General features: G+C 36.8%; 1 protein-coding gene across 2 annotated transcripts in view; it reads right to left on the bottom strand.

The window, feature by feature from the left end:
- The window catches only part of LOC115429427 (ras-specific guanine nucleotide-releasing factor RalGPS1), a 140,777-nt gene that overhangs the window by 92,598 nt on the left and 35,918 nt on the right, over positions 1–12,261 (bottom strand). For both annotated transcript variants that reach the window (XM_030148837.1, XM_030148838.1), the window contains exons 5-7: positions 8,783–8,866; positions 8,092–8,181; positions 4,083–4,175 (exon numbers count right to left, since the gene is read on the bottom strand). In XM_030148837.1, coding sequence (XP_030004697.1) covers positions 4,083–4,175; positions 8,092–8,181; positions 8,783–8,866 — 267 coding nt within the window. The remainder of the gene's footprint in view (positions 1–4,082; positions 4,176–8,091; positions 8,182–8,782; positions 8,867–12,261) is intronic.

Below are 12,261 nucleotides of genomic sequence, written 5' to 3'. Positions count from 1 at the left end.
ACTGTTCATGCCCAGGGAGTTAAAGGCCAGTGTGATTCACACTAATTTGGCAAAGTCTGCTTTTGTTTCTTTCCAATATTTGACCTTGTCCTTTTCCCTCAGACACAAAGCAAGAAACTTGGAAGGCTTTTCAAGCTGTGCTGTTTTCCATCAACTGTACAAAAATCACAGAAAGAAAAAAAAAGATGCTGGTGGGTGAATTATCCATGTGTCCAGAAACACTGGCTCTGATTCCATCTTTAGTTACACAAAACAAATGGGAGTAAAAGCAAGTGACAACATCATTCAGAGATGACAACTACTTTCTGTTCAGATACCCCTTTTCCATTCTGGTTTGTGCACCTAATTTGGACCTGTTCAGAATATTTTGGCCAAAAATTAACTGGTTAACCTGGAAAATTGTTTGAGGCTGAAAAACAGGTAGTTTTTCATGCAACGTTTTCAGTCATATTCTAAATGTTTGAGAGAGAAAATGAGGTATTCAACAAGAGAGAAGTATGAGGTACCAGCAGACATGAAATGCAACCTGGAGAAGATGTAGTCCTTCTCCAGTTCAAGAAGCACTGGAAAGTATCACGAAAAACAGTGACCTGAGTGATGGACTACATGAAGAGCTAGTAAAGGCTAGTTTCACTCAAAAGCAGAAAAACTAAAAAAAAACATAAAAAGAACTAAAAAGCCTCAAAAAGAGGTGGATGCAACCATATTATGACTGATTACACCTTATGGAGTCCACTCCACTGATGAAACATTCTTGACTACAATTATTCTGCTTAAAACTGGGCTGGTGTGTGAGGTGGCACCAAGGTTCCAAGAACCCTGAATGAAACCGGATCAAGAACAAGACTTAAATTAGTGGAAAAGGCCCCAGAGAGAGGCCTGACTCAAACATTACAGCACAGTTGGATCACCTCTAAAATCTTTTGTTATTATTAAAATACATGTTCCTGTGTTGACAAGAACTTTCACCAATTCAGCCTTTCAACATACACCCTTTTCTTGGAAGTGTAAAACAGAAGAACTGAACGGCCAAAATGCATGTATTAAACTTCATATCAGAGGGGAAAATCTACTAGCAGAGGGAAATGATCAGATCAGATTTGAGCTTTGTGGTAAAATGTTATTAAAAATGGCAACTTAGTGTTGAATGGTGTTGGTATAGTGGCACATCAGATTTCTCTCTTCCACTAAAAATGCCTCATAGTGATTCCTGGAACATTTCGAAAAGCCACAAACAAAACAAATTAGTTTAGGATTTGGGTTTGAAATGCTGATATAATGCTATCATAATGTACACACATCGACCAAGCGTAACATTCTGACCACTGACAGGCAAAGTGGTAGTAATGTCGATGATCTCATTCCAATGGGACCTGTCAGTGGATATATTAGGCAGGAAGTGAACATTTAGACCTTGAAGTTGAAGTGTTAGAAATTATGAAATGGGCAAGAAGAGGGATCTGAGCAACACTGACAATGAAGAAATTGTGACGTCCAAATCACTGAGTCAGAGCAAGTCCGGATCTTGTTCATTCCCAGTGCAAAGGGTTTAGTACTGACCAAAAATATCTAAAGGACAACAACCAGATCTAAAGAGATGGATCACCTAAGGCAGGGGTGTCAAACTCCCGTCCTCAAGGGCCGGTATCCTGCATATTTTAGATATTTCCCTCTTGCGGCACACCTGGGTCATTTAATGATCAGCTCATCATCATGCTCTGCAGAAGCCTGATAATGATGTAGTGGCTTCCAGGTGTGATGGAAGAGGGAAATATCTAAAAAGTGCAGGATAGCAGCCCTTGAGGACCAGAGTTTGACACCTGTGATCTAAGGGATCAGATCATTACTACCATCTGTCTAATATTGTGTAGGCTCCCCTTTTTCCACTAAACCAGCTTTGACCTGAGGCCTAGACTACACCAGACTTCTGAAAGTCTGCTGTGGAATCTGGACCAAGACATTAGCAGCAGATCCCTGAAGTCCTGGAAGTTAAGAGATGGACCTCCATGGATTGGATTTATTTGTCCAACTCCTCCCACAGATGATCAGTCGGTCTGATATTAGGATGTCCTTCCTTAGCCCACTTTTAGTCAGTACTAACAACTGCAGACCAGGAACAAACAACCATTGACCTGCAGTTGTGGAGATGTTCTGACCCATTCAGCATCATTACAATATGGACCTGGTCAAAGTCACTCTGTTTCTTAACATTGATCATTTTTGCTGCTTCTAACACATCAGCTAAATGTTCACTGTTCAATGTTCACATCACTAAATGTTCACTTGCTGCCTCATATATCCAATGCAGTGAAAGGTTCCATAGTAATGAAATAATCCATATTATTACCACTTGTCCTGTCAGTGCTCAGAATGTCGTGGCTGATCGGTGTATTTTAGACTTCACAAAATTGAGCTTTTTACCGGAAATCCTACAGATGGTTTCTTCTCAACCAGAGTGGTCAATCTGTCATAAATTACTTTTTGCTCTTTGCTGATATACTATAAACTTCCTCTGTATTAGTATTGTAAAATCACATCAACAGAAGCCGGCCTTCCTGTTTCACATACACAAACATTTCTCCATGTGTCTTGGCATAAATGCGTCCACTTTTCATGGCGTTACGTCCAGCACCGTAAAATCAGAAATTACGATCAGATATTAAAACCAGGAGCAAACTGCTGTCTCAATGGTTTACAGCAGCTCACTTACAGCTGTCTGTGATGTAGAATTTATTATTTAAAATGTCCTGTTTAGAAAGTGGCATAGTCCAGCCACACTTCATTATTCATACATATATAATAAAGAGAACTATTTTTGAACACAGCAGTCCAGTAGCACATGGTATCTCCATTTTCCATGAGGAGCGGTCACAAGATCTCGGTTCAAGAATAGTCGACCAAGATGTGATTCATGTGAAAGCTGCAGAGGTGAGTCCAGTTTACCATTCTGTCTGATAAACCCACCCTGGCATCACCTGCTGCTATTAGATGAAAAATATTTCCTGCCTGAAAAGCATGAGAATGGTTTTATAGATCGACTAATTCAGAAATCAATATTTGCCCAAATGTTGTTAAAGTAAAATATGTTGGGAAGCAGATCTGTGATAAAAGTTGGCTCAGCAAAACGGGTCCAGATGAAGTATCTAATTTCAGGTTTCAGTCTGCCTGTTCTGTTATGCGCAGCTTACGGTTTAGTTATTTTCCAATATAACTTATTAAAAAATAGTACAACCCTTCAACCTCTGGCTGCACCAATAACTCACCTCTGTATTTGTCATGTGATTTAAAAAACATTAGAAACCATATCACATGGTAAGACTCCTACGGGGAACAAAAAAACATATCTGAGAACAATAAAGCATCTATTTTTTGGTATGTTAAAGACAATCTTTTTTTTTTTTTTGGTTTGTATCATATGACATCGATGCATGCATCCGTCTGAACACACACAGGGTGGGGAAGCAAAATTTACAATATTTTGAGGCAGGGATTGAAAGACAGTGTATGACCAATATTGAAAGTCATGAGAATTTATTTGCCACAAGAAAATTTACATAATACAAAATGTTTTTATTCTATGTGTCCTTCTTTCTCAATAACTGCCTTCACACGCTTCATGAAACTTGTGCAAGTGTTCCTCAAATATTCAGGTGACAACTTCTCCCATTCTTCTTTAATAGTATCTTCCAGAATTTCTCGTAATAGTTTTGCTCATAGTCATTCTCTTCTTTACATTATAAACAGTCTTTATGGACACTCCAACTATTTTTGAAATCTCCTTTGGTGTGACGAGTGCATTCAGCAAATCACACACTCTTTGACGTTTGCTTTCCTGATTACTCATATGGGCAAAAGTTTCTGAAAAGGTATGGATAATAGTGTTAGGTATGATTATGACATCAATATATGTTTGGTTTCAAAACAATTGACGTAGTGCCTGCTGAGAAAAAACAACTAAATGTTCATTGTAAATTTTGCTTCCCCACCCTGTAGTTCAGACATAATGTGAAGCTTATATGTGTGGTTGTAGAGGGATAAGGCGGCTTAAAAAAAGACAACGGTTGAAAAGGCTGACATCTTACCGCCCAGGTTTTGCTGAGTCTGAAGATGGGAGCGCTCTGCAGGGCGGACACCACCGACACCAGAGAGTGAAGGTTGTTCAGTTCCAAAAGTTTCTGAAAAGCAAAACATACCATATGATGGACAGGAAGCACAGTGTTATCCTAAATCCAACACTATTTTAAATGAACTAGAATTATAGATCAACAATTTTAAGTAAAGACACAACACTCATATTCAGATGACCCACCACTACAGCACAGACTCCTGGAAATTCTCTGTTGTGACTTTGGTACTACTACATGGAGGACTGACCCTGCCATATTTAAAAATAAATACAGAAATATAAAAAATGGCTTGATAAATTCATTTCCGTACCACTTATTTATCTATTTTGTTCTTATTTATATTTTTCCTTCTTTAATTTTTATCCCTGCATTTATTTCTATGTTGCTTTCTATTTTTATTTTCTTTATCTCTTTTCTTATTTATTTCTATATATTATTTTCATTTGACATTTCATTAATTTATTGGCATTTTTTTATTCATAGTCATATTTATGGGTGTAAGAAAATATTGGTTCTGCAACATATTGCGATATTTTATTTCACAATACTGTATCGATACTTAAAAGTACTGTATTGATATTTTTAGGTATTTATTCAAATGCAGATATTGTGGAGGTTCATTTTTGTTTTTTGTTTATATTTTATTTATTATTCAACACTCTTTTATTAAATGTTTGTTCCTTTGTTGGGATTGCACAAAATAATGTTATGATGTTATTTATGAACTAATAGAATATGAACATTTGAACAGGAACTTAAACAGTAATGTCTTTAAAACATAATTTACGTTTTAACACAGGAAAATTTTGTGATATTGCATTAGATCCTGTTCTGATCAAATAAAAATGTGTTTAGTATTTGTACATATTTCTGGTATAATTCAATTCTTCAAGGAAATAATCATTTAAAAAAAAGAAACAAACAAAAAATTGCCATTTTAACAGTATCATAATATACTGTGATATATCGTATCGTGATCCTAGTATTGTGATTTGTATCACATCGCCAGATTCTCGCCAATACACACCCCTAGTCATACTTACCTTTTCAGTATTCCCCCTTTTGAAGAAAAGAGAAAGAAAATGTAAATAGAAAGCAATGCAGTAATAAATGCAGGGATAAAAATTAAAGAAGGAAAGATATAAATAAGAACAAAATAGATAAATAAATAGTACGGAAATTAATTTATCAAGCCATTTTTATATTTCGGTATTTATTTTTAAATATGGCGGGGTCGGTCCTCCATACTACTATATTTCTAGTACACATTATTTCTTGTCTCAGATAGTACAAAATTATTCCATTTAAATTAATTCATATTTGTTGGTTAATAGCCATAATAATATAGCACTTTTAGTAAAGTCCTTTATGGTAAATGTGCCTCTCACATGTATAATCTAGGCACGTTTTGTTTGTAATGCCATTATTTCCATTAGAACATCTCACTGATATCACCGAAAAGTAACAGTCTGGGTGTAAAAGCTTGTCAATTACCCAGGCACGAAGGATTAGGTCCGTCATAACCCGTCATAACATCAAAATTTCAGCTGAAGATTAACTGTCACACAAACAATTGCCATTGCAATTATTGTCAATTTGATCAACTTTATGCCAAGACTGTACTAAAGGTCTAATAAAAATCTAACTGTGCACACACAACACACAAAGAAGGAGAGATGTTTACAGTCAAAGAAAAAACATGTGTCTTTGGTTAATAAAGCCTGAACATGGAAGATATGACATGATGGGAATATATGAAGCCCATTGCTAAAATATTCAAAATAAAAGTACAAACTGAAAATTAATCAGTGTCGCTAGATTTATATTGAGCTCATCGTAGAATGAGGTCATGTCATTAAAAGATACCAGCCAAACATAATGATAAAATCATATTTCTCTGTTTTCGTTTTCTTTTTCTCTTTTATTCTCCAATTGTTTCATCGTGTTATGATGGTTATAAAGTAAAGGGTCTCGGTGGGACTTGATGAGACAGATTCAGTCAGTTGAATATGGCTGATGCAGCACTTTAGTGAAGAGGACACATGGAATGGAAGTTTTGATGTACACTTAGGCCCCTAATTATTAACACTTATGGGAAGAGGTCTTATTATTTTCCTGGCAGCGTATATATCTGGACATCCACTTCTTCGCTGTAGTTAAAGCTCTGCTCAATAATCTCAAATCTGCCTTGACGGTATTTATGGCAGCTTTGCGTGTTGTTATGGTCAGGTACAGTACATACAAGTGTTCTTCATTTTCGGTATCAATATCTTTACCGTTTGCCAGAACATTATCTCATTGTTCCACATTTCCTTTCCATCCCACATTGTGTCCTGAGGGAAAAAAAACTCCTCCTGCTACCGTTGCCTGAACGCACCACAAAAGGAGAAACACTATTTGATGTGTGCCATCAGCGAAGCTGCTTTCACCATTACCCCTCATATAGTGTCATAAAGGAGCTGGAGCGCCGCTGTGTGCTGGACGTTTGCACACTATAACGGCCTCTGTGTTGAAATTGCTTTACAAGGAGCTGGCGGTGTCCTGTGGAATAAAATCTACACTCAAACAGTAACTGTTAAACAGCTGCTGGCCTCTAGTTCTGAAAATATATCCACGTCTGATCATGGGTGTTCTTGTTGCCTTGAGATGCTGAATAAACGATGCTGATACATCCTTTGTAGCAGCATGTTTTGCCTTTGGAAAATACGTGTCAGATTTGAGAATGGTGTTTTTCATCTATAATCTCTGATGGAAGTTTTAATTACACATAAAATATGGCCAAAGTGTAGAAACAACAGCTTCATAATACTCCCTTAGTTATGATACCTAAATGTAAGAGAATGTAATTCAACGATACTCATCTACAGTGACAGAAGGTATTTCTACATCTACTTATTCCATCTTAGAATTTGCACTTCTGGAAATTCATAGTCAGAGTAAAATAATATTTGCCATCATATGAATAATTTTGAAGCAGTGATACTCATATTTTACCCAGTACTCAGGCATTCCACCGAACAGAAATGATCAATCAAATGTAACTTAATAGTAAAACAATGTATGCTGTGTTTTGCACCAAAAATCAAAATAGGAAAATAAACTGTGGATTACGTCACTGTTGTTTTGTATGAGCTGAAGGAGAGGTGGAAATCAGTTCCACCAAATCAGATGAGAAAAATGATTCAGATTGTGATTGTAATTTGACTGAAATGTGATTTAACCCAAAAATGCCATCATCCATAAAACACTATGAAACATTTATTCACATCAGAAAAAAAGCATTTCTGGAGAATTTTATCAGTTTTCATTTCAGATTTCACATTTAAAATGCACCGCGTACATTTCAACAGCTATTCCAAATTACATCACAAAGTCCGAGGCTGGACTTCATAGATCTCAACGACGGTCATCTTTTCCATCACAAATATCCTTGTAACTATAACTATCCATTGCTTGAGGCTGAGAATGTCAGAGTTTGACCAGTTCTTTGTAAAACCTTTTTTTTAACAGTAGTTAAGATGATTTTAGCCCCACATGTAAGTCATTTTTAGTAAAGACATCCCATCTCATTTCACCAAAATAAAGAGATTAACATCGATCACAGGATGTTTTTTAAAACTAGACACATTTGCACCCAAAACATTTACAGTATTGTACCTATAAATCAAATTTTAATCTTCTGATTTAACCTTTTCCACTTTATATCTTCACCCCATTTTTTCCACTAAACTCACCATCATTAATTCTCAAATTAAATCACAGATTAGGAATCTGAACATGAGAGGAGCTAGACTTGCACAATTTCAATTTCTGCTTCAAATGCAGACAATTTTGTTTTTTATAGAGAAAAAAATATGGGAAATTTATGCTAAGGATGGGGAAAGGAATTACCATTAACACCAATTGATGTTAATTTCTACATTTGTTTCAACAGTAAAGCATTTGTTTTGTTCTAAATGCTCACCTTTGCTATTTTGACAAAATGGCTCAGTATTTCTGCTCGGATCTTCAGCGTCTGGGCGGTTAAGATTTCTCTGACCAGCCAGAAGCTTACCTGAAACATAGCAACAAACACACATAACAAAGATGATCCTAAATCATGGGGTGCAGTGGAAGTGCACTCTGAGGGACAGATTTTTTTTTTTAAAAAAAAGGTCAAAACAGAGTTACAGATGTCCAGACTTGTACACAAAGACGTACACGCCTTAGTCAGGCCTATTCTTTATGCTGGGCTGTTTTCATGCTTACTGTTGTGTTTTCTGCTGTACAACAGAAGAGAGTTTTAGAAATGCATGCATATCTGTATAAAAAGAAAATACATTTGTATCAAAACAGATTGTCTCCAAAAGATCTGTAATAAAATAATAATGGTGAAAAAAATTCTAAAAAGTGGAAATAGGATGAGGATGATGGTTGACTGCAGCAGCCTGTGGGCCACAGACACAGAGACACAATACACTACACAGCCGTCCGTTAACAAGGCCAAATGTTTCATATAAAAATAAACCACAGGATACTGGCTCTTGAGGTAATTAACTCAACTTGATTAAAAACATTCAGATGCTTATCAAGCGGAACTGACACATTATATAAGTGCTATAAAGTAGGAGAGAGTAAAAAAGGGAAATCCTGGCATTAAAAACGTGGACATGTACCTGGTTGAACCTGCGTGTGAACGCGACCACATTAGGGGCCAAACTGTGTTTCTCCTTCCCATTCCATCCACAGCTCGCCAACTCCTGCGGGACAAGAACAAGACAAGGACACTGGTAAACCACTGTGTGTGATGACTCAGACTGAAGGGGCCCTGAGACACAGGATTTACTGAACTATCCATTTATACACTGTTACCAACACTGTTGACCTTTTGTTTAAATATGACATATGGGCAGTCTACTGAAATGCTAAAAGCATTGTTTTTCAACCGTGGGGTTGGGACCCCACGTGGTGTCGCATGGAATTCAAATGGGGTTGCCTGAAATTTCTATTAATTGATTAAAAAAAAAAAAAAAAAACTTAATAAAAAATATATGGTGAGTTGAGAGAGACAATCACAATCCATAATAGACATGACAAACTGTGAAGCTGAAACTGAAGCACTGTGGTACTGTTTATCTTTCAAATGTTCATTGTGGTCAGTTTCAGATGCTGCAGTTCTTTCATAATTCATAGTTTGAGTTCTTGTTTTTTGTTCAGTATTAATTGTCAACCTTGTAAATCCAAGCTGGACTGACTGTACATATCCTGACCAAGGAAAATAAAATTCTCACTTTGTGCAGTAATCTACATCTGGCTTTTCTGCCTCCATCCATAATAATATACATTATATAGACTAAATGTCATCTAAAATTAACATTTATTTGCAACATAGTATAGCAAACTATTACATGATCACTAGAAGAGCACTCTGAGAAATTTAATCATTTGTTCCTTGTGCCAGTATAAACACTTCCTGAAAATTTCATCAAAATCCATCCATAACTTTTTGAGTTATCTTGCTAACAGACAAACAGATGAACAGACAGACAGATGAACCCTGATGAAAACATAACCTCCGCCGTTACACTTGGCGGAGGTAAAAATAAATACATTTAAGCAAAAAAAAAAAAAAAGTCTCAGTTTTGAATGTCTGGGGTAACCACAAATTTGTGATGTTAAAAGGGGGTCACGAGCCAAAAAAGGTTGGAAACCACTGGGTTAACCTGTATATATGGAGAAAGACATCAGAATACTGAGGTGAAACTCAGGTGTAATCTGATTTCTCATAATCTGATTACTGCTGTTGTCTGATAAAACATATCAGATTATGCTGTTTACATGATCACTTGAATAATCTGATAACTCCAGAAATTGGATAATGATCGGAGTATCAGTGTGTATGTAAACAGGCTCAGTGAAATTCTATTTGCTTTTGTATATTTATGAGTTTTTACCCTTCCTGTTCTGACTGATAAACTCCACTTGAGGAGCAACAACTCATGGACCCAGTGAGGACCATAAATGCGAGCCACTTCATAGGATTTCTGCAGGACACACAAAAATCGCAGAAAGCATTTCATCATGCACACAATATGTATGTAGTATGAGTATGAATAACAAAAAAAAAAAACGTGGTAAATTCAAATAATTTCAGTAACGTGATTAGTTAATAAGGCATGAGGGACTTGATGGTATGTATTCAAACTGATTCTTGAGTCCATCTTGTACTAAAGAGGACATCAACTGGTATCCCATGGACAAACTGCACAATATTCTCTTGTCATGTAATTTTTTCCTCCTTTGGTTTCACTTTCCTAACATTTTGGAGAGGAAAACATCTGATAAAATCATAAATAATCCAAAAACTTCATTCATCCTTCAATCATTTTCCAAACCATTTAATCTTCTGGAGGGTCTCGGGGTGCTGGAGCCTAACCCAGCTACCATCAGGCGACAGCGGGAGACATGACTCCAGTTTATACTAGGGTTGACATACAGACAAACAACCATTCACACACTCATTCATATGTATGACACAGACTGACCGGTTAACCTACTCAGATGCATGTATTTGGAGTCTGGGGGGAAGTCAGAGTACCCACAGAGAACTCATGTAGACATGGGGGGAAACACTGCACCACCATGTTGACACTTGATTTGCACCATGTCAGCTTTCAAGTTTTGTTTTAATTTAGAATACGGCGAAAAATCCATAGGCTGCCACGAGGTTTGTTGTTTTTTTTTGTTTTTTTTTTTTTAATCAGGATTACGATTGTACATATGAATTCAGTATGTGTACAGCTAGAATATACAGGAAATATGCAAACAGCACGACAAAATATGAATTAATTCAACTAATTCACTTTATCATCCCTGTAGAGGACTCAATCTCTGCATTTTACTCATCCTAATACATACAAAATACCTAGCATTAGCAGTAGCACATCACATGCAGTAGGAGCAGTGAGTCATCAATACCTCAGTCAAAGGCACTGTCGGAAGATTTATCTTGATCAAAAATTTCTTCCAGTTCCCCAGTAGAAAATATGATGTGGGGGGGGTATTTATGTGCAATTTTCGAGTTTGTAACTAGTATTTACCATAATTCCTATAGCATGTGAAGGCAGTGTATTCGGCAGAAATGAAGGAACAGGGTGTGTAAAAGAAAAAAAAACAAACAAAAAAACAGGGTGTTTAATATTTGGGAGGGCGTTAAAAAAAAAAAGCAATGCGCCCCATGTCCCAGAAATATTTTGGACCGAGGAGGGTACAGTATTCCCAACTGAAAACAAATTTGGAAATAGGGGAGGGGGGTCTTACACAGGGTCTTTATGCAGGGTACCACCCTTTTGAGAAACACTCTAATAGCCCAACTGCTTACATTTCAACATGGTAATACACGTGACAAGGTAAGAGAACAAGATATTGATAATTGGCACAGCTTTGAGCAAGCCATGCAACATTCTCTTGGCCATGCTTTTCCAAAATTAAAGGTGCAAATTATGGGTGCACGTCTCGCTGCATGAAGGCAGGGCAAGACTTCTGCACGTTCCTGTATTTATCAGACCATTCAGCACTCACTGTGCTCCGTAGCTGTAAGTGGTATTGATGAAGAGATGCAGAACTGTAACAGTATGTCATTTGTGAACACCAGCACAGTCTGATGGATAGTACAGGAAAAGAGGGAAATCATTAGACTGGGAGTGGACATGGTCTTAACGTGACAGCGCAGACTGTTGGCATGACACTGGTCTTTTCTCATAAATGAGGGTTAAACGAGCGGATGAGCAGCCATCCACCCACCAGTGGAAATTCCCTAGCCTTTTTCTTTGTGCCAATTTAAATTACATTTTTTTTGTCTCTGACTCTCGGACAGTATCCAGTATTTGACAAACTTCAATAACAGGCCTTAACAAAAGAACATCCCGCCCTGACAGGAAAACCCCACAAAATCCAAATTCCATTATAAACAAGATTAGTTTCATTAAAGCCAATCCCACATTGGACACAGGTTCTGATGAGAAGGCAGCCAATTATTTATAGAGGGATTATCGAATGTTAAATTTAGACAGGTGACAAGTAAGGAAAATAGAGGTGTTATGTCTTAGCAAGGTTCTAAAAGCTTCAGAATCTACAACTCTAATGGACATCAGTA

Source organism: Sphaeramia orbicularis, chromosome 12, assembly GCF_902148855.1.
Source record: "Sphaeramia orbicularis chromosome 12, fSphaOr1.1, whole genome shotgun sequence".
NCBI classification, from domain to species: domain Eukaryota; kingdom Metazoa; phylum Chordata; class Actinopteri; order Kurtiformes; family Apogonidae; genus Sphaeramia; species Sphaeramia orbicularis.
This window is presented reverse-complemented; position numbering and strand designations above follow the sequence as displayed.